The sequence below is a fragment of the Zalophus californianus genome, chromosome 14 (genome assembly GCF_009762305.2).
Source record: "Zalophus californianus isolate mZalCal1 chromosome 14, mZalCal1.pri.v2, whole genome shotgun sequence".
NCBI classification, from domain to species: Eukaryota; Metazoa; Chordata; class Mammalia; order Carnivora; family Otariidae; genus Zalophus; species Zalophus californianus.
In genome coordinates, this window is record NC_045608.1 from 8,595,833 (window position 1) to 8,616,574 (window position 20,742).

A 20,742-nucleotide genomic window follows, 5' to 3' on the forward strand; every position below is an offset into this window, starting at 1 on the left:
ACTTCCCCAGTTTTCCAGCAGATGGTAAGTGTCTGCCCCAGAGGCCGATGTGAAGTTCCAGTGGGAGAATGCACATGTGCTCTGTGCAGCATCTGGCACCCAGGCAGCACTTGGGACAGTGGTACCTACTGTAACTGATTTCATTAAGTCTCAAGACACAAACATGTATTTGAGGTAGATACTTGTAAGGAAATAGTCATGTGAATTTGGACTTCACACTTGTGTGTGTGGGTCTGGATTTCCTCATCTGTGAAGGTGTCTTCAAACCTGTTTTAGTTGCAGAGTTTTTTCAAATGTGATCTCAAGCAGAACTCTCCCTAGTGTGTAACTTGGATTGAATCCAAAGCCCCTCGTTGAAGCAGGGGTGGGGCCTAGAGCCCTCTTCCTGCCCGGCTTTCCCATCTCTCTCCTTTTTGGTCCTTCTGAGGAATCCTATGGCTCCCAGGAACCCAGTTTGAAAACCATATAATAGACTAGCTCTCAAATACCTCCAACCTCTAGAAAGTGCTTTGATTCTACCATTCAAAACTTGATCTGGGGGGGCAGCAACCCTATCTGTCTTGTCCAGGATATATCTGCAATGCTAAGGTAGTGCCTCGTATGTATTGGGCACTCAGTGGGTTATGTGTTAATTGAGTGAATGCCTAGGAGATCGGTTCAATCAAGCAATCAAGCATCCTCACCTGTTGTGAGGATGATGGGATGTTATGGAAAGGCATGTACTGTGTGCCATACACTGTTCTAAGTCCCGTGCATGTTTGAAGTCCGTTAAGTTGTCTCAGCAAGCCTAGGAGGTAGGTACTGTTGTTGTCACTCCCTGGCACATGAGTTACAGAGCAATGAATTAGCTTGCTCAAGGCTACCCAGTGGGGAAGTGGCAGAGTTGGGACAGGGATCCCCAAAGACCTTACTCTCAACCATGACACTGGACGAGCTGTACTGTGTGCCAAGCTTCAAACACATTTTTTCTTCGCAACCTGTGGCCATGCAATCAGGAAGTGACGGACTGGGGCTTATAACTCAGATCTGTGTGATACTAGAGCTTGTGCTCTAACGGACAACATGTCAACTCAGAGATTTGCTTAAAGTTTTTTTTAAAAAGTAACTTCCAAGATTTGTTAGATGATGAATATAAAAATTGGATCCAGGTTCCTCATTCCACAGCCTGTTAAGATTGCCTGGAATCAGTTAATATTTATTGAACTGTCCATGAAAGAAGTTATGGCTCTGTAATTTCATTGTTAAGTATCCTTTAGTTCTTTGCCACAGGGTAGTGTGGAAATGGGATATGGCTGAATGGGACATTCAGGAAACCAGAGTAGCCCTACCATTTTCATTCTGTGACCATTCCAGTGGCTGTTGATAGACCAGAGCAGCTCTTTCCACCTACACTCATCCATCCGTCTTTCCAAAGCTTGTCTAACCTGGACCCTTTGGTTTCTGCCAAGCACACCCCCATACCACTGGAACGGCTCTGTCAGAGGCTGGTCTGGAAGGGTGTGCATTTTCTTGGAACCCTGCATTATTGCTGAACCGGGGATCAGTAGGTTCAGATAAAGGAATCCAGGGTTGTCTTTTTTTTTTTTTTTTTAAAGATTTTATTTATTTATTTGAGAGAGAGTGAGAGAGAGCACGAGAGGGAAGAGGGTCAGAGGGAGAAGCAGACTCCCCGCTGAGCAGGGAGCCCGATGTGGGACTCGATCCCGGGACTCCAGGATCATGACCTGAGCCGAAGGCAGTCGCCCAACCAACTGAGCCACCCAGGCACCCTCCAGGGTTGTCTTTTGAGGATGTAAACTGAAGAGCTCATGAACTCGTAGCAAGGGACTCCCTCTGTAGCTCTTAAACCGATCCATAGGGCTTGTTATGCAGAGGGTATTGTGGTGATTGGTGTTGCCCTTCTGCCACTCTTGTCACATGACGGCTTGTCTTTGCCTCTGAACCATGTCACGTTCTTAGAGGTTTGACTTAAATGGACAGTCACAGGTCTTCTTGGTCATGGGAGCATGGTACACAATTGAGGGCAAAGTTCAAAGCAATATAAACAACTAGATACAAGGTAGATTCCTTCCTAAACGGTGGTTTCTAAGTGCTGACATTTAGTGCAAATGTCACATTTGTCATACAGTATGAAGAGGCCCAACTCCCTAGAGGGTTGAGTCATTTAAAGGATTGCCCGCTGCTTGTCATTCTGCTGCCAGTGGCCATAAATGAAAGATGTCCTTTAATAGCATTGGGTTATTCAGGACTTCCTGATTCTGCTTGAAAGACTTGTCTCTGTTTTCTCTTCCCGTGATCCCACCACCTAGTGTGTATGTGTAAGGGTGTGTGTAGAAGTTGTGCATGAATTGGGTCAAGCCTATGTTTAGGGAGGGTGTGGGGATTAGGGGTGTGTGTCCTGGGACTATGGAGCACGTGCACATGTGTGTACGGAGCGAGTGCATTGATCGGTAGGAGCCGTGCTGTGGAGGGGAGCGTATACACCTGTTGGGTGATACGATGGAGTTGTGAGTGTGTGTGAATGTTTGAGATACAATTCACATACCCTAAAACTCACCATTTTTAAGTGTACAATTCAGTGGTTTTTAGTGTGTTCACAGGGTTGTGCAACCATCACCACTACCTAATTCCAGAACATTTTCATCACCTCAGAAAGAATGCCTGTGCTTATTAGCAGGCACTCCTCATTCTTCTCCAGTCGTCTCCCTCAGCCTCTGGGCAACCACTGATCTACTTTCTGTCTCTGTGGATTTGCCTGTTCTAGACATTTCCTGTAAATGGGATCATGTAATATGTGACCTTTTGTGTCTGGCTTCTTTCACTTAGCATGTTTTCAAGATTCATCTGTGTGGTGGAATGAATCTGCCCTTTATATCATTTTATGGATGAATAATATTCTTTTATATGGATATACTATATTTTTCCATTTATCAGTTGATGGACATTTGCATTGTTTTCAGTTTCTGGCTGTTATGAATGCTGCTGTGAACATTTGTGTATAAGTTTTTGTGTGAACGTAGGTTTTCAGAGAGAACCACTTTTAAAGCTGTGGTTATATTCTCTAGTATTTCCTATTTAAAGGTTGTACATATAAATACCTGTATTTTTGCGAGTATACAGTTAGAGTGTGCATATTGTTCTGTTGTGTGTTTTTCCCTGCTTGGCAGTGTATTTGCAGAGGTTTGTCTTCAGGTTCTCATCACTGTGACTCATTCATCTCTGTTGGACAGTGTCCTTAGTGAGCCAGCTCTCCTTTGCTTTGCAGATCCCTATCACTGTTCAGTCCGTCCTCATTCAGTCTCTGAATAAAACACTAACCCGACTGGAGGACTCGCTGGTATTGAACCAGACTCTTGTTGAGGCTGGGGATGTTAAAATCTGCACTAATGTCGTTCTTGAGGTAGGTACCCGATTTGGCTTGGAAAGCTGAGTCTGTGTGTGGCAGACTCAAGCTGCATGGTCCTGAGGGGGTAACTGGACGCCCTCCAAAGGGGGTTCTGGCCTCTTCTGAGGTACTGGTGTTCTTGGCTTGCCCTCCTACTTGCCGGTACACCGTGCTTCCTTAAGTAGGGTCTCTGAAATAATTCCGTGTGATTTTTCTCCACAAACCTAGAGACTTTCACGAATATGTCAGAATTTGTTTTTTGTTGCTTTTGTTTTAACACATTTCCTCTGCAGAGATTGATCACACTCTGTTCAAACCTGCTGATTTGGAATTCATATAACTAGGTACAGAGAGGCTCAAATGACCCTGTCAGCTGGGGGTGGTGCTGAGGCGTTACCTCCCGAAATCTGATGGGACAGGAGAAAAAAGCTTCTGCGAGCGGAGAAATGGGAAAGGATTTGCCTCCTCTGTGTATTTGGAGTTACTGATGCAGTGGGCACAGGTGTATGTGGAGTGCCGTTTTGTTTTCAGGTCAAATACAGCCTCACATACACAGAGGCAGGTGAGATAGCGCAGGCTGGCCTTGCTCTCCTTCTGGGGACAGTGAGCGGGCCAGTGGTTCCACTCGAGCAGAAGTTTGAAATTCATTTTATTCAGGTAAGTTTGATCACTTTTGTACACATATTTAATCACAAGTAAAAAAATAACTTCCTAGTGAAAAAAAATCTGTTTAGAAGTCTTACCATCTATCCACTTGTACTAAACAAAGGGCTTTATGTAGCATGTGTTTGTAACAAAATCAGGCAGAGTCCTTGTATCTTTTTCCTTTCTGGGAATAAGATTCTCTTCCATACAAGCTCATTCTTTTATAGAATGATGTACTCCTACACTCAGCAGATATATTTATAGTTCTGAGTAGGGGGAGAAATTCTTTCATTTGTTGGAAATCCCAGATTTTACTGTGAAAAGCATTTTATTTTCACCCTATTTCCTTATTAAAATGAGAATTATTGGGGGCATTTCTGCATTGTCTTTCAGCAAAATACAAAGCCAGTTCCTCTCAGTGGAAACCCTGGTTATGTTGTGGGGCTCCCATTAGCTGCTGGATTTCAGCCTCAGAAGGGATATCCTTTTTGGTTCTGTGGAGAGGGCTGATTTCCCTGTCCACGTGTGTGTTTATTGCTGAGAGTCCTGTCGGCTGGAGGTTTGTTTTGGCCAGGACTTCTCTGGGTGGCTCTGGTGGGTGGTGGGTCTGTTGCACAGCAGATGGGGCCTTGTGGACACTGGTGGTTGGGAGTGGAACAGCATGGCCCAGGAAAATGTTTTATAATGAAAATCTTAGGACAGAAAAGTTGACAGACTTTTAGATATATTTAATTACATACTCAAGCAGAAACTCTTAAATTTAGTAATTTCGGAAAATTTGGAATGATTTTGGAGGAACAGTTTCTGAGGAGTTTTCTTCTGAGAATCTACTACTCTAGGAAAATAGAACTATTTTCTGTTCTGTCCTGGGAAATGACTGTCAAGATCGCAGAGGCCCGGAGAAGGGTTATTTGGGTTTCACTCCTGTCTCATGTCACACATTTGTCACTGTGTCCTGAGAATCAGACTGCCTTAGTACTGGGTGATTGTCCCTTAACTTTCTATGAATATCTGGGATTATTCAGACCACGAACAGATTTGGACAACTTACTATTCTTCGTAGCACAGCTGAGCAAGACTGCTTAGCAGTTGAGGGGATCCGGACCCCAGTATTATTTGGTTATGATATGCAGTCTGGCTGTAAACTAAGGTAAGAGAGGAACTTGCTGCTTTTGGAACTTGTCTGTGTTGATCAGAAAACAAAGCATTCCTACTCCTCCCCGTTTTAATCAAACCTCTGCATCAGCCAGCGAGCGCCTGTGAAAGCCACAGTGTGACCTGTTAGCACCAGTGACAGTACTTTTTTGTTTTCTAATTTTAATTTTCACAACCATAAACCATTTGTCGTGATTCAAAGGAAAACTGTTGCAATCATTTTTCTTATCAGACGTGGCAGGGTAAAAATCCCAAGGCTTTTATAGGTCTTAAGGTTGCACAGCACTTGAGTTCACAGTAAAAATTCTTTGCTTGAAAGTCCTTCCTGTATTTCTGAATTTTAATATATGTAGTGCAACAAACCCAGTGAGAAGCCTGAATGTGATCTCTGTGTTTATCTTTTTGGTATTAAGCGTATATAGAGTGTAAAATATCAAACGGCCCTGCATGGCTTATTATAAAGGCACCAGCTCTTACCCTCATTTCCCCCACTCTGCAGGTGATCACTTGCAACTCCTGTAGCTGAGTTTTTGGAAATTTACTCCCAAATCTGTCAATAACCTATATGTAATACTATTTCCTCACACTTTGGTTTTATGAATTGTTGAGTTCCCACTGTGGAAGGCAAGGATTTGGCTCTTTCCCCTTTCTTCCCCTACCCTGCCATGCAGTCACTTCCCATCCCTACTTCCCCCCAGGGTAATTACATCATTGTTTTGGTTAGACCAACAGATACTATTTATATTATTGGTTCTGATCCCTTTAGACCAGAATTTCTCAGAGGGTGTTCCTTGGATTACATTTCTAAAGAGTCAGTAGGGCTATGTCTGTGGTCCAATTAATATGTTTGAGGAACACCAAATTAAAGTTAAAAACACGATTCCTTACTGTAAGGACTTCTCAGAGACCTTATATGCCAGTGTGCTGCAGGAGGGGCATGGGCATGCAATATTTCCCAAATTTTTGGCCACAGAACTCTTCTTGTACAGAGCCTCTCAGTGGAACACAGTTTGGGAAACATTGTTTTGTTTCTCCCTGGCCAACCAGGATTTCTCAGAGTTAGAGACACTTTGGCTTTTGTCATATAATGTTTGGAGAGAGAGAAAATAAAGCAACTGGAGAGGGCATGCGTGTTGTTGAGGCCTGTGAGAACTGTTGGAATGAACAACAGCTCCATTCCATCGACCTTTTTTTCCTTCCCAAAAGACTGCCCAAAGCCATCACGTGCCAGCTCGCAGTGCAGAAAGTGAAAAGCCTCCTGAAGGGCCAAGGCTTCCCAGATTATGTGGCCCCTTTTGGAAATTCCCAGGCCCAGGATGTGCTGGACTGGGTACCGGTCCACTTCATCACCCAGGCATCCCACATGAAGGTAAAGGGGAAGCTGAAGGCCATGTGCCAGTGGTCTCTCCTCCTCCCACTGCTCCTCCGCCCTGTGGGGAGGTAGAGGCAGAGGCAGCTGGGGGAGCCACCTGTTGAGGCCGAGGGCTCTGGGTAGGAACTCGGGCTTTGTTATCAGATGGGCCTGGGTCTTGAACACTGATTTTGCGCTTTGTTAGCCCTCTCGCCTTTGAGGGTTTGAGCCTGTTTCCTCATCTGTGAAATAGGGAATGAGAGCTATATAGTGTCAGCCTCGTGGGGTTGTTGAGTTAAACGAGGTAACATTTGTGGGGCCTAGTGGTTGCTCCAAACATGGGGACTCACCACCATCCTGACTGTTCCCATGATCATTGTTGGTGTGACATGAGGCATCATGATAGGACAGTGTGTGAAGACTGTGGCAGAAAGTGAGACTCCTCCTGTCCACATCACTGCCCCAGCCATTGTTCCCTGGTCTATAAAGGCAGCCCGCATGTGAGAGCTTTCAATTCCAAAGTTCCCCAAAGAGTTTAATGGAAGTTGACATCCTACAAAGAGGTTCCTGATCACACGTGATTCCTCTGCCCACCTTTTTCTTTTGTCTCAGCGTCAGAGTGTGGGCTGGTCCCCGTCACTGGAGGCGTCACTGGAGGCGTGCTCTCCATCTTATCCTTTAATTGCCCAGCTTTTGTGTCGCAGCTTCTCAGGCCTCTCATTTATCTGCTTAGCATATTTATAGCAGGCGGACAATGGGGGTGAGCACCCGCTCTCCAGCTCTGATCCGGCCCTCCTCCTCCGGAGTCCCCAGCAGAGAACCAGTATTACTCAGTCCCTGCTGTTCAGCTGCTCAGTCTTGGCTCAACACTGCCGCCTCAGTGAACCAGCCACATCGCTTCTGGCTTCTCAGAGATAGGTTAAGACATTGTTACTACCCCCTCAGAAGGGAAGACAGGTTGGGAGGAGGGGCAGTGCGGACATTCGCATTTTCAGGGTCTGTGCGGGGGCAGGGAGCTCAGAGGGCCCGGGGCGGGTTTTGTACCTACCTTGCGGGGAACTCCGGTGGCAGCAGACCCGCACACAGGTGCCAGGCCCAGCTTCCCTGGGCTGCTTGTTGCCTCTTCTCCAGCCTGCAGCCTTCCTAAGAGGCAGTTCCCAGCTAAGGAGTTCCACCAGTGCCTTTTTGGCAGCCACCAAATTTAGCAGGCTTGCTTGCTAGCTTTTCATGCCCTGAAGAGGCATATTTTAAAAAGCTTGTTGTGGGGAAATTTCAAACAGACACAGAAGTAGAGTATTACAGTGGAATTCCTTCTACCTGTTGTGCTGCTTCAGCGGTCCTCACATTTGCCAACAAACGCGAAGGCAGGGAAAGGGTTGGGAAGGTCCCCTCAGCCGCTCTTCCCTGGGGCAGAGGCCTCAGGCCCGCTCCCAGGTCTCCAGCCTGCGCTCACGCAGAGGCGCTGCTCTCGGCTCACACGGAGAGTTAGTATCTTTGACAACTTACAGACTTGGCTGTGTACCGCCGTGTAACAGCTTAATCGCCAAGTGATGAAATTAGAGAAAGCATTTACATTTCCTCCGGCTGCATTTTAACGTGATACGCAGTTAGGTTTAATTTCTGTGACTCCTGCCATCCCCCCGCCCCCATGCCGGCTTCTCCCCTCAAGAATCTCTGAGCTGGATGAAGTTGGGGCCCAAGGTTCCATGGTTTGGTGTTGGGATCGCCACAACTTCCAAGTAGTGCTGGCCTCTAGAAACAGGAGACGTTGGAAAAATGCTGTTTTCGGTGTTAAAATATTTCTGGAGCATCGAGTACTTTAAAATATGTGCTGTCAGCTGTTTTTATCTGAACTTCTAGAGTCTCTTCACTGTCTTGTTCAGAACATTTTGTATTACGTGAAACATTTTATAATTAAAACTCTGAACTGCAGATTAAGTTTGACATGAGGTTGTGTAATGTTCAGATTGATTAATGGCATTTTGTTGTGTAGGATTCTTGCCAGCTCCCGGTCGCTTTGGTGATAGAAGTGAAGTGGACTAAATACGGGTCCTTACTGAACCCACAAGCTAAAATAGTAAACGTGACTGCAAGTCTCCTCTCATCCTCCTTTCCTGAGGTAGGTCTAACTTGGGTTTCAAGGTGTAGGTTAAGACATAAGTCCAGACAAAACTCAAGCGTGATAGTGAAATTTATTTTGTGAAAAAATTGAAATTTAATCTGAATTCTTAAAACAATTCAGCATTTTCTTTTATTAGAGAAAACCCACTGACAACAGTTGAATTGACACTAGCATTCTTGTTTAGATTTGATCTTTAAAATTCTTTGAAAATGGAGTTGTGGCCAACATTGGTGGGTTAGGACAACCTAGGTAAAAACTCTCTCACCCAAGTGAGCGGCTGAGGAGGCCTCCGCATGCCTAGGAGATGCACTGACCGCGTCGGGGTGTGAGGAAGGTTCCGGAACGTGGCCTGTCCCAGCTTTGTTATCCCGAGCACAGGAGCACACACTGGAAGGCAGGGCTTGCAACACTCTTTTTATTACAGACCAACTCAGGAAATGAGAGGACGGTTCTCATTTCCACTGCGGTTGCTTTTGTGGATGCATCTGCACCTGCGGAGGCAGGCTTCAGAGCTCAGCCAACCATCGATGCCAGGCTGCCGTTTGATTTCTTCTTTCCGTTTGTTTGACGTAAGTTGTTAATTACCTCTAGAATCGAGTGCTCTGGGGCCTGGGCTCCCTTGGAGACATCCTGGTATTCTACCTCTGACCCATGGGGTTACCCTCAGACCACACACTTCCCCTCTTCACTCACTCCCCTCCTTTTGGAAATTTTATTCTCCTTGGTTTGACCTTAGAATGGGGCACCATCTGGTCTTGGTGATTTCCAGTATTGTCAGCCACGTAGGTCATGTGCGGAAACCAAATTGCACCTTTGGGAAGATTGTAAAGGGGACAGACCCAGAAGTAGCACAGGTGTCGAGGGTTTATCCAGTTTATGCATCCTCTTCTTCAATGTGAGTTCTTTTTAAAATACTCATTGTAGTTCAGGTTTTCTTTCCTTTTCAGGCCCCGTGGGAATGAATACAAAAATAGCAAAGTATTGTATATAAAATCATGCGTGCGAGTAGAGTACTCGGCCTCCTGAGGGGATCTTCCCCCAGTGTCATCTTCATTACATGGAGTCTTGGGTCTAATTGCTGTTTCGGTGGCAGGCACTGGAGCTCTCCATCTCGTGGGCTGTATGGGATGCCACAGAGCAGTTCCAAGCAGTTGATGCTGGAAAGAATAGAGTAGGAGGGCCCGAGGGAAGGAGTTTCTTTTATACGTTAATTGTACAGTAATTGAGAAAAATGTTGTCGGGTGGCAGAACAAGGTAGAGCCAGTTAGAAGCTGGAGGCTGCAGAGGAGGGGGCTGCGTACCTGAGAACAACCTCTCTGGGGGAATCTGCACGAAGAGGAGCTATTGAGACCAGCTTAAGAAGATAAGACTTTTCTAGAATGGGCTAGTAGCTAAGGTAGCTTCCTTTTTTTCTTTTGTCTTTCAGAGTGCTCATATGAAATGATGCACTGGTTCCTCATACATGCGAAATGTGAAAAGTACATTTGATGAGATTAAATTTTATATACAACTAGTAGTTGTCCAACTTTGTCCTTCATTTTAAGCAAGAGTCAAGTGTTTAACATGAGAAAATATAGTTTGTGATACACTGTGATAGGGGGTGAGAATGGGATGGGGAAGCTCTTGGTCACACCAAGAAAGAGCGAGCCTTCCCACAGACTTTCCTCCTCAGCCCCCCAGAATCTGAGCTGGGTGGGGGTGAGGCAAAGGCATCAAACCAAACCTCTCCCCGAAATGGCCCCGGGAGGGGCAGCTGTCTTTCTCGTCAGCGGCACAAGCCTGTGAGGCAAGGGTCTTCTCTTCGGGATGGAGCAGGCGCATGTCTAGTTGACCTCAGCAAGAAGTCCGTGCTGTTTCAGTAGCTTGTTCAGCCTTTCAATTTCTCGTTCCTGTCATTACAAAAGCAGATAACTCAGTTTACCTTCTGCACCTCACCAGGGATGTGGGAATCATTCAGTGGGCCCCAAGGGCGCAAAGCTGAATGAACGCTACGCTCCCCGTGGAGTCTGCCAGCAGAGCCCGCTGCAGTCAGCGGGGGTCTAGTGGGTGCTGGAGTGACAAGAGGGCCTCAGTGGAGGGGTACCTGGCACAGCTCTGGGGAAGGAGGCGATGCTAATCTGCAAGAACAAGGAAGACTGAGCCAAGGGCAGCGTCCGAGCAAGGGCCTGGTAGGGAGAGGCACCGTACTGAAGGCAAACAGGTGGCATTTGCCCAAAAGTGTCTTCTTACCTTCTCAGAGCAGCTGAATTCAAGGTGTTGGATCTTGGCAGCCAACTGTATATTCATCTGTTTTAACCTCAGCAGTTGCCGTTCTGAACGTGTCTTAACTGAGATAATTATTCCTGTAAAATAATTGAGGGTCTCAGTGATACAGGTTTCTAATTAAACCACTTGAAAAAAACCTCTGTCTTCCTTCTAAGTGTATACAGTTGGGAAGAATGGTGGCAGACAAAACAGTCCATCACTTAAAGGCATCAGAAACAGGAAGGTCAGATTTTTAATTTCTGAGCTGCCCATTAACCATTTGTGAAATATTTCCCTTCAGCTTGCATGGACTAAGAAATCCTTTATAGTCACTTGACCAGATGAGTGTTAAGCTCCTTCATACAGAGCTTGTTCACAACAGAGGCTTAGCGCTTAGCAGCACCGTCCCTAAAAGCCACGGAAGAGCAAGGCTGGAAATGCTCACGCTTAGCCTTGGGATTGTCACTTTCCCAGTTTTCTGCCTCCCACAGCTATGGCCAGTTCAGCTGTCAGGCGATCAACTAAGTCTTGGCCAACAGAGGGGTCATCATCCTTATCTGATGGCTCCCCAATGCCCACACCACTGTGGGGACGTGGCCGCATAAGACTGTGCAGCAATTGGGGATGCTCTGCGCCATCCAAGTAAGAGTGACCATGTCTGGACTCAGTGGTCATGAAGCCCAGGAGCACTGGCCCCTTGTGCCCTGCATTCTTGGTTGTCTGAATCCAGTTGAAGCTTGGGCATTAGGCAGTCCTATGGCCTGCTACCATTCAGACAAATAAAATGCACAAATCTCAGATGTTTGGTTTTATCTGCAAAGCAAACCTCACCGTGGTGTGATAACGAGAGTAAAGGGTAGTAACTGCATTCATGAGTTGTTCACGGTCATGGTTTATCTACCTCCATGGTACATAATCTTTGCACAGAGTATTTTTCTGTTTGATGAATAATCAATTAGCATAAGCATATTCAGTAGTAAGTGAAAAGCTTCCTTTATTTCTTTTGACAGAGCCCAAATGAATACTCTTAATGGGCTTTCATCAGAAGATCTAAACTGGCTCCTAAAGCCAGGGGGAGCCCATGGTGCCCACAGGCAGAGCCCCTCACACAGCCCTGCATCGGAGATGTGACACTTGCCCTGCCAGCAGGGGAGACTGGGATAGAACTCACTTGTGCTGCCAAGCAAAGGAGCTCTGTGTCAGAGGACAGGCCCGCCTCACTCACTCTCTGGGCAATGACAGAGCCTATCGTGCTGGGCCCTCGTCTAGGGATTCCCAAACCTGACTGGACACCCAAATCACCTGGTAGCGCTTCAAAAATAGACACCCTATGAGGGTCTATGCCAGACTTCCAGAAGCACTGGAGGTGATTTTTTTTTTAAAGATTTTATTTATTTATTTGAGAGAGAGAGAGAGAGCATGAGAGGGAAGAGGGTCAGAGAGAGAAGCAGACTCCCTGCTGAGCAAGGAGCCCGATGTGGGACTCGATCCCGGGACTCCAGGATCATGACCTGAGCCGAAGGCAGTTGCTTAACCAACTGAGCCACCCAGGCGCCCGCACTGGAGGTGATTCTGATGCGGTGGGTTCACAGACACATTGGAGCACCTCTGACTAGAGTTCCTGAGAGCTGAGCAGTTAACAGCAGAGACGTGGCTTCTCAGAAACGGAGCCTCCCTGCACCACTAGGGTGTGTGTGAGGAATGGGATCTTTACCTGAAGTACAGTAGAGCATTATTTCCCCAAGTGTGTTCTCTAGAGCCAAAGTCTACAACATGTTAACAGGTGTTATTTCCCCAGTAGTGTCCAGTTGGTCAATTTGGGGAACTCAGAGTTCTCAGGCTTCCTCATGCCAACAAGTGGTGCCCCTCCCAGGGGGATGGGGTTTGGTAGAACATTCTTCAGGAAACACCAAATTAAAAACAAAAGTGCTCTGGGAACCAAGCTGGAGGGGCTTAATCAAAATATTCGTCTGACTCTTTCTGTAAATACCTTCTAATAATCATGAAAACAAGGCCTAACGGAGAAAGGTAGTTCCTCTTAGAGCATGTGTAACTTGGTGTCAGTTTGCAGCCACAGAGGCAGTGGTGGGGCGCCAAATCAGACCACTTCATTTATCTCTAGAAAATACTAGCCAGGAGGAGGAGGAGCCATGGTCCCCTCCCGGGCTCTGCCCAGCCGGCTGTCCCTCTGCCGCCTTGGGGGTATGGGGGACATACCGTTGATGATCCGGGCCACCCGCCACAGCCGGAGCAGAATCAGCAGGCCGAGAGCCTCAAACTGGTGCTTCTGGAACAGGAGGACGAAGTCGAGGATGAAGGAAACCACCACCACAATGGCATCCAGGATTTCAAACTTGTGGTGAAAGAACTCCAAGCGGAAGACAAATAATTTAAAAAAGATCTCCATCATAAAAAAGGTCAGGATGGCAAAGCTCATGTAGTGGAACACCTGGAGAAAAACAGAGGGGGCACAGTGAGAACAGATCCAGGGTTGGCCACAGGCCGGGGCAGGGCACGCCCACGAGCTGTTAAAAGGATATAGCAGTCAGCCTGAAGAGATAGTGATCAAATTTAGTAGGACAATTTGGACCCTGAACCGAATGGCTATGATTGTGATACACTGAATAAAAAAAAAAATCCATGAGTCTTTAGTGATACATACACATACAGGGAAAAAAAGAAAGCTCTTCTATACATATATAAAACCAACAAAAAAACCCACCTACCAGATGTGAAATGAATGATAGAAATCTCAGTTTGCATCTCCCAGTGTATTCACTGACTCAGACAGTGACCATCAGGTGGATGCTAACTGGAGAAGAGGATCTCTGGAGGGTAGTCCAGTGTCACTGTGCAGATTATTTCTAACTGCAAAGGGAAAGTGCCCCTGGACAGTGGAACAGCTCACATTTACTACCATCCGTGATCCCAGCGAATATCACTGATCGTGATACGCCATGCTATAAAAAAAACAGCCCACCAGCCAAACACTCTTGCTAACTGAGCCTCTAGACCTAACCTCTGGTGTACAGGGAATAAGGGAACAAGTTGACCTCTGGGGAAAGAGACAAATCCAGAACGTGGGACATCCTACAAGATGACTGGCTGGACTCGGGGAAAAAAAATGTGGAAGGACTCTCCTAGATGAAGAGCCTGAGGAGATATAACCAAGTATTGTATCAGAAGTCTGGATTCTAGTTTGAAAAAAAGAAAAAAGCATTATAACAGATATTCTTGGGACAAATGAGGAAATTTGAATATAAACTGGTTATTATGGAATTATTGATAATTTTTGAGGTGTGATAATGTGATTATGGTTCCATAGGAGAAAAGACCTTATTCTTAGGCATATTGAAGTATTTGTGTCCTGATGTCTAACTTACTTTCAAATAGTCAAAAATACATGGGTGTGTTTGTGGATATATAGAGAGATAAAGCAAATGTAGTGAAAAGTATATTTGCCATTTTTCATAATAAAAAGTTGGGAAAAAGAAGTTGAGGAAAAAGGCACAAGACCAGTGAGGGGCACCTGGGTGGCTCAGTTGGTTAAGCGTCTGCCTTCGGCTCAGGTCGTGATCCCGGGGTCCTGGGATCACACCCGGGGTTGGGCTCCCTGCTCAGCGGGGGAGTCTGCTTCTCCCTCTGCCTCTGCCCCTCCCCCCGCTTGTGTGTGCACGCGCTGTCTCTCAAATAAAAAAAAAATCTTAAAAAGAAAAAGTACAGCAGGTATGTCACTGATGGTGTTAAAAGCAGAGGGAGAGGAAAAATATTCATCCATCTGTGGAAGGACTCAGGCTGGCCACAGAAGAAAAGCTAGCAGCTGCCTTGGGAAGGCTGGACAAATGTCTGGGATGGGCTCAGGCAGCAGCTGTGAATTGAAGAATAAACAGTGGGCAGATCTCCAGCACAGGGACCATGTCAGAATGTTGACAGGCCGAGAAATAGCCTGTCTGCCACTGAAGATGGGACAGTGTCACTGTTTTGGTTAGATCCTCCCTCTTGAAGCAGTGACACGCCTCAGCTCAGTGGTCTAGCACCACTCAAGCTTCAAGCCATCAAGTGAAATGAGGTTTCCTGCTTATAGCAGATGCTTGTCTATAATTTGGAAAGAAGACATTTTCCCTGCTCTCTGGTTAAAAGCACCCAGTCAACTTAGTCTGTTAAGGACTTGCTACTCCCAGGAGGGTGCTATCTGCCCCTCTCTGCCCACCTCAGGAAAGGTGCAGGGAATGGTATTAAAGGGCTGCCAGCACCCTACCTTGGCGGCATAGTCATTCTTGTCAAGCTCGATGATCTTCAGGTCCAGAATGAGCTCAGCGAGCACCAGGAGGGCATCCAGAATGACCAGGCAAATGATGACAACCTGCAGACCAAGGGAAGGAGTGAGAAACCGTGAGACCTAAAACGTGACCCTCCTTCCATCTTTAAGGGCCAGAAGCATCTAGGGGAAACCACTGGGTGAAGATGCCAAGGATGGGAGGCCGCTGCCCACAGCTGCACACCGTCCAGGCCTGTCGGCCCCCCGGGCAGTGCCTGTCCTCCTAGAGCTGCTCTGCCTGGCTCACTGAGTGACAGTCACCACTGGTCTTTCGTATTCATTCACTGTCTCTCAGCATCTCTCAAGCCAAACTGCTAATTCCTAGATGGCAAAAAAAAATTTTTTTTTGTTTTAATTTTCCTATTTCTGGAGATTTTCTTGCCAGGGTACACCCAGAACAGATGCTCAATAGATAATTAAAAAGATCCGCCTCAGAGATCTGAGTCATGGAAGTCCCTCCAGGGACTGCCTGCCTTGAGGCAGTTGGATTAAGTGATATCCACTGTACAGACATCACAGCTTCTGTCTGGAACCGTCAGTCCCGGCCCCGGCTTGTGCGGGCTCGTCAGGGGGTGCGGGGCGGCTGGAGTCTGAGGTTTCCTGGGGACCGAGGAGAGGTGTGAGAAAGACCATCTCGGGGGCTCTGCGACCTGCCAGTGGAGGAGGCTGGTGGGGACCAGGGTGCCAGGCGTGTGTGCTCTCACCGATGGGGGAGGGGGGGGGCCCACGGGGACAGAGGTGGTGGAGATGCTGGTGGGGGCTCTCATGGCAGGGTGCGGGTGATGGTGTTCGGTGATGGAAATGGCAGCAGTGCAAGGACCCCTCCAACGGACACCCTGTGACCCCTCTCTTCCCTTGGGAATTCTGGCTCCCCATTGCCTCCCTCGGGGCCCTGCTTCCTACGTCAGACGCGCTCAGGTAGATTCTGCAAGTTAATCTGCCGTTTTCTCGGCAGCGCCTGCACTCTCAGGTTGAAACTGGACAGGCCTCGGTAAAAGTGGACTAGGAAACCTTCCGACCATTTCAGCCCATAGCTAGTCACTTCCGTAATTCAAGCGTTTGAGGACGTGGTTTACTGTGAAAATTGCATGGCAAAGTAATGACGTTTTCACACATATCCAAATTCAGCAGCTCGATAAAGATTCAAGCCTCCGGCGGGTGGTTTTTCCTTTTTCTTTCTTTCTTCATCCTTGGTTTTATTTTAGAGCTAACGGGACGTGAGAGCTCATCTGGTCTAAAACCAAGGTACAGAGACATTAAAAACAGAGTGAATATTCAGCCATAAAAAGGAAGAAGCCCTGACACGCGCCACAGCGGGAATGCCTGGAGAAGCCACGATGCTGAGAAAAGCAGCCGGACACAGAGCCCGCACGGCGTCTGATTCCGCTTATATAAAGAGGGCAGAGAAGGCAAATCCGTACACACAGAGCAGATAAGCGGTTCTCAGGGGCTGGGGGCCCATTGTTTGGTGGGTACCGGGTCGCCTTTTGGGGTGATGGAAGCATTCTGGAACGAGACAGTGGTGGTGGCTGAACAGCATGTGAAAGTGCCACATAAACGCCACTGAATTATTCACTTTACAATGACCAACTTTATGTGAATTCCTCCTCAAGAAGAGCAAGACAGACCGACCCCGGGTCACAAAACTATAATGCTTGGGTCCCAGTCCTGGCCTCTGTCAACTAATCCCCAGAACCTGAATTTGCCGCTTTACAAGGCAGTGCTATTTCTGAGGGGAGTCACGTCACAAAGAGAAACGCCGAGAATTCAGGGAAGCTGGTTGATTCCACATCCAGATGGGGCAAAGAGGGCCGGGCCCAACTGGAGAATGCAGTGGTGGGGAGCGCCGGCTATGGGGCCGCCAGCCCTGGGCCAGCTCCCGCATTAGCCTCGACCCTGGGCACATCTCTCAAGACCGATGAGCCTCCGGTGTTAATGCTAAGCTTCAACGTCCTCTTGGAGAAAAGGGGGTTGACCTCATTTTCCACCCTAGATTGACGGAGCATGACATGAGGTAACATGTGAAGGGTACTTATTCCAGGGCCCCGTCATAGTGAGCAGGTAATAAAGTGAAGCTTCTTGACCTTCACGGCTATCGTCCCCTGGCTCAGCTACCCTCTCCACCCATGGATTCCACAGAGGCCCAACACACTCTATTCTCTCCCTTGCTTGTACCATCCTATGTGAGAAGTGATGGCAATTAACTATATATCAGGTCACCTAGGCTGCTTCAAACCATGGGCACAGGTAGAGAGAATGTATCTGAGAAAAGGATTCCAGAATCCTCTTGCACGCTGATTCTACTGGCTTGAGATCAAACCCCTGAACTGGTATCCCCACTCCGTGGTGGTCTCCCGGAGTCCCTCTACAAATCTAGTCACGTCACTCCCTCCCACCCATACATGTAGATTGTCCGTGGCCGCCCACTGCCCACAGATGACCTTCTAGCACCTCCTCTCTTGCCAAGGTCTCCCTCTACTTGCTACATGTAAGCCATATGGACCCTTCGCAATTCTAGAAATGCGGCAGATCCTTTCCTATCTTGGGCCCTTTGCAAACACAATCTCTCTGCCTGGAAACTTCCTCCCTTCCACATTTACAGAGCTCACCCCTGCCCAACCTTCAGGTGTCAGATGAAATGTCACCTCCTCCACCACACGTCCTCTGACACCCAATCCTAGGTCAGGTGTCTCCCTATCCGCAGGATTTCTCAGAGCCCCCCTCTGTCTCCCTACAGAGGGCTTCTCTTCACTTGCAACCAGCATCAGTCTGGGTGATGGTTCCTGGAGTGCCTGACTCTCCACAGACCATCGGTCCTCCGAGAGTAAGGACAGGGGTGTACCTGCCGTGCTTGCTGCTCTGTCCCCCGCACACAGAAGTAACTGCTCGAGAAATCACTGTCCAGTGAATGACTAAGCATCTCTGCTTATGTTTCAGTGGTCAAGCTGCTTCTCCAGTAGGAGTGTCCTTAGAGGCCCTGGCTCAGCGGGCAGCCCTGTGGCCCAGTCAGGAGATGAAGGACCTCCCAGAGCAGGGAGGCCCAGGGTTCCCCTTGCAGCTGGAAGGAAACTGGCTCCTTCCTTCTGCTTCTGAAATTGAGGGTTTGGGATTTCAACCCCAACAACTTAATACCACGTTTCCTTTCCTGTCACAGCCACAGAGCAACGCACAGAGCTGCGAGGCCTGCTGGGGGTGTGTGGCCTGTTTCGTTTCTCTAAGCTACATGAAAGCGAGAAAAAGACCAAAATAATTTTTTTTTTTCTATTTTACCCTGGAACAAAGTCGGTGATGGGAGAGGCAAGGGCTGTTTCTGCTTCCAGAAGGGAAGTCAGCTCTAGGGAGGCACTGGTTTATTTCGGTTTAGGAGGACACCTGCTACAGGGTCCCCAGAATGGCTCCATGGGACCCGGGCTGACGAGGGGCTGCATGCCTGCCCAGTGTCCTGGGCCTCCTGCATTCTCTGGGGGCCCTCAGAACAGGTTTCCAGACACCCAGGGCTGGGGGCTGAGACAGGGCCCCGCCACACTCAACCTGCATTTTTGTCCTCCAAAGTCGGAAGATGCCGACAAAGAACCCTTCACTGTTCTTTGAAGTCCGTGTGTCCCTCTTGTGTTCTCCCGTAAGCGCACCCAGGGGTCAGCTGTGGACTACACTAGGCAGATCACTCCACAAAACAGGAGGCTGAAGCCCCCAGGGTGATACTTCTGGGAGGCACAGGACCCTCTTGGCCTTTGTTCAGCTCAGGGCAGGCACTCAATGTCTGCTGAATGAATGCAGGAACGTTTTCTCTGCCTCCAATGTTTACCCTTTTGTTTACTTTTTGTGTAGGAATAGTAAAATCTTCAAAACATAAAATCTACCATAACAAAACTGGAACCATTTTGAAGCTGGCATATAGTTCAGGGGCATCAAGCACCTTCACAAGGTGGTGCAGGCATCACCACTACGAATAGTTCTGGAACGTCTTGATGACCCCACATAGAAACCTGTATCCATTACGCAGTCCCTTGCCATTCTGCCCTCCCTCCAACTTGTAACCACCAATCTGCTGTCTGTCTCTCTGGATTTGCCTCTCACATCAACGGACTCAGACAACGTGTGGTCTTTTGTGTCTGGCTTCTCTCACTAAGCGTCACCTTGTCACCACTCATAGCAGGTGTCACTGCTCCATTCCTCTTCACGGCCGAGTGTGGACAGCCTACGTTTTGTTCATTCACTCGTCAGGTGACAGACCTTGCACTGGCTTTGGCCCGTGACTGACTTTATCCCTGGCGGCACGGGATCTGCCCAGCACTGTACGGGGCGCCTGCCACAGGGTTAGTACTCAGGTGCCAGACATCAAACGAACAGGGCGGTGGCAGAGCTAGGCCCCCACCCCGGCCTTGTGACTCTTGGCTGACGGCTCTGCCCCACCCCAGGCATCTTGGGCCTCTGCCCACCTACCTGAAACCTGTGGGAGCTAAAGAGCTTCCTCAGTGTGGCCCTGAAGTTGAGGGGGGGCCGGGGCACGGGGGCGGGGGCCGCCGTTGGGTCGGGGGCTCTGCCCTCCTCGCTGGACGCGGGTGCCGGCGACGTCTGCTCCTCCTCCTCGTCGTCCTCCTCGTTCTCCCATTTCTTGTAGTTGATGTTCCACGCATGGTAATCGTCCCCAACGACAGTGAAGTGCTTCAAGAACTTGCTCATCCTCTTGGCTGGAGCCACTTTGGCCCTGCGGGAGCTGGCCTAGAGAAGGGGGAGAGAGAGCCGGCGCTCAGGCAGGGAGGCCCTCAGAGCCTGTCCAGACCACTCGGACCGCACGCTGCTCTGGCAGGGAGCAGGGCCCAGGCTGGGCCAGGCCGCGGGGGTGAAAACAGCCCTGGCCCTCAGAGCACCATGCAAGCAGGGACCGTGAGCTTACGGTGGTTTCTTGTGCTTTTATTTTTAGAATCCAGGGTCTCAGTGCCGGTGAGGCAACAGGAAACCCCAGAACCCATCAGGCCTGTCACTATGGTCTGGTTGGCAATAACCAATGAAATTGGTACCGTAGCCCAGTCACAAAATACCCACCACGTGTAAGTACCGGAAGAGCGGCCCCATGGTTCAGAGACATCACAACCTGAAAAACCGGAGGTGAGAGTTGGCGGGGCAGGGGTGTGGAAAGCCAAAAGTAAAAGTACCCAGAGTTTCACAGAAAAGTGAGGGCCGCCCCCTTCATGCCACAGATGGGTTCTTGAAATGTGAGTGGTAAATAGATTTTTTCTAAGTGTACAGTGCTATTTTAAGTACACGACGGACAGTTGTTTAAAGGCGAGTGACTTCAAAGCAAAAAGCAAATAATCCTCCCTTTGCCCAACTGACCCTACCAGATATCAAATTTCCTCTAAAGTTCAATAATGAAAACTTTGGGGTATGGGTCCAAGAATGGGCAATATGATCAGTGGAACAGGAAAAAAGAGCCCAATCACACCCATACCCCAGTAGGGAACTGGATGGGATGGTGGTGGCAGTACAGATCAATGGGAAAAGGCTGGAGAGGTCAGGAC

General features: G+C 48.3%; 2 protein-coding genes across 11 annotated transcripts in view; one reads left to right on the plus strand and one right to left on the minus strand.

Annotated features, from left to right (window-relative positions):
• TCTN1 (tectonic family member 1) overlaps positions 1-20,742 on the plus strand; it is a 44,877-nt gene that overhangs the window by 17,907 nt on the left and 6,228 nt on the right. For 3 of the 8 annotated variants that reach the window (XM_027575307.2, XM_027575310.2, XM_027575313.2), the window contains 7 exons: positions 3,266-3,400; positions 3,917-4,042; positions 4,424-4,509; positions 5,040-5,180; positions 6,392-6,554; positions 8,530-8,655; positions 9,083-9,599. In XM_027575307.2, the coding sequence (XP_027431108.1) occupies positions 3,266-3,400; positions 3,917-4,042; positions 4,424-4,509; positions 5,040-5,180; positions 6,392-6,554; positions 8,530-8,655; positions 9,083-9,226 (921 nt within the window). In that variant the 3' untranslated portion in view covers positions 9,227-9,599. Of the gene's footprint in view, positions 1-3,265; positions 3,401-3,916; positions 4,043-4,423; positions 4,510-5,039; positions 5,181-6,391; positions 6,555-8,529; positions 8,656-9,082; positions 9,600-10,084; positions 10,172-16,425; positions 19,595-20,144; positions 20,330-20,742 lie in introns of those variants that run through there. The other 5 variants (XR_003516803.2, XM_027575309.2, XM_027575308.2 and 2 more) reach the window with 5 other exon arrangements.
• Positions 10,406-20,742, minus strand: part of HVCN1 (hydrogen voltage gated channel 1) — a 33,003-nt gene continuing 22,666 nt past the window's right edge. For all 3 annotated transcript variants that reach the window (XM_027575315.1, XM_027575316.1, XM_027575314.1), the window contains exons 4-8: positions 19,664-19,942; positions 15,161-15,265; positions 13,120-13,351; positions 10,888-11,000; positions 10,406-10,547 (exon numbers count right to left, since the gene is read on the minus strand). In XM_027575315.1, coding sequence (XP_027431116.1) covers positions 10,482-10,547; positions 10,888-11,000; positions 13,120-13,351; positions 15,161-15,265; positions 19,664-19,942 — 795 coding nt within the window. In that variant the 3' untranslated portion in view covers positions 10,406-10,481. The remainder of the gene's footprint in view (positions 10,548-10,887; positions 11,001-13,119; positions 13,352-15,160; positions 15,266-19,663; positions 19,943-20,742) is intronic.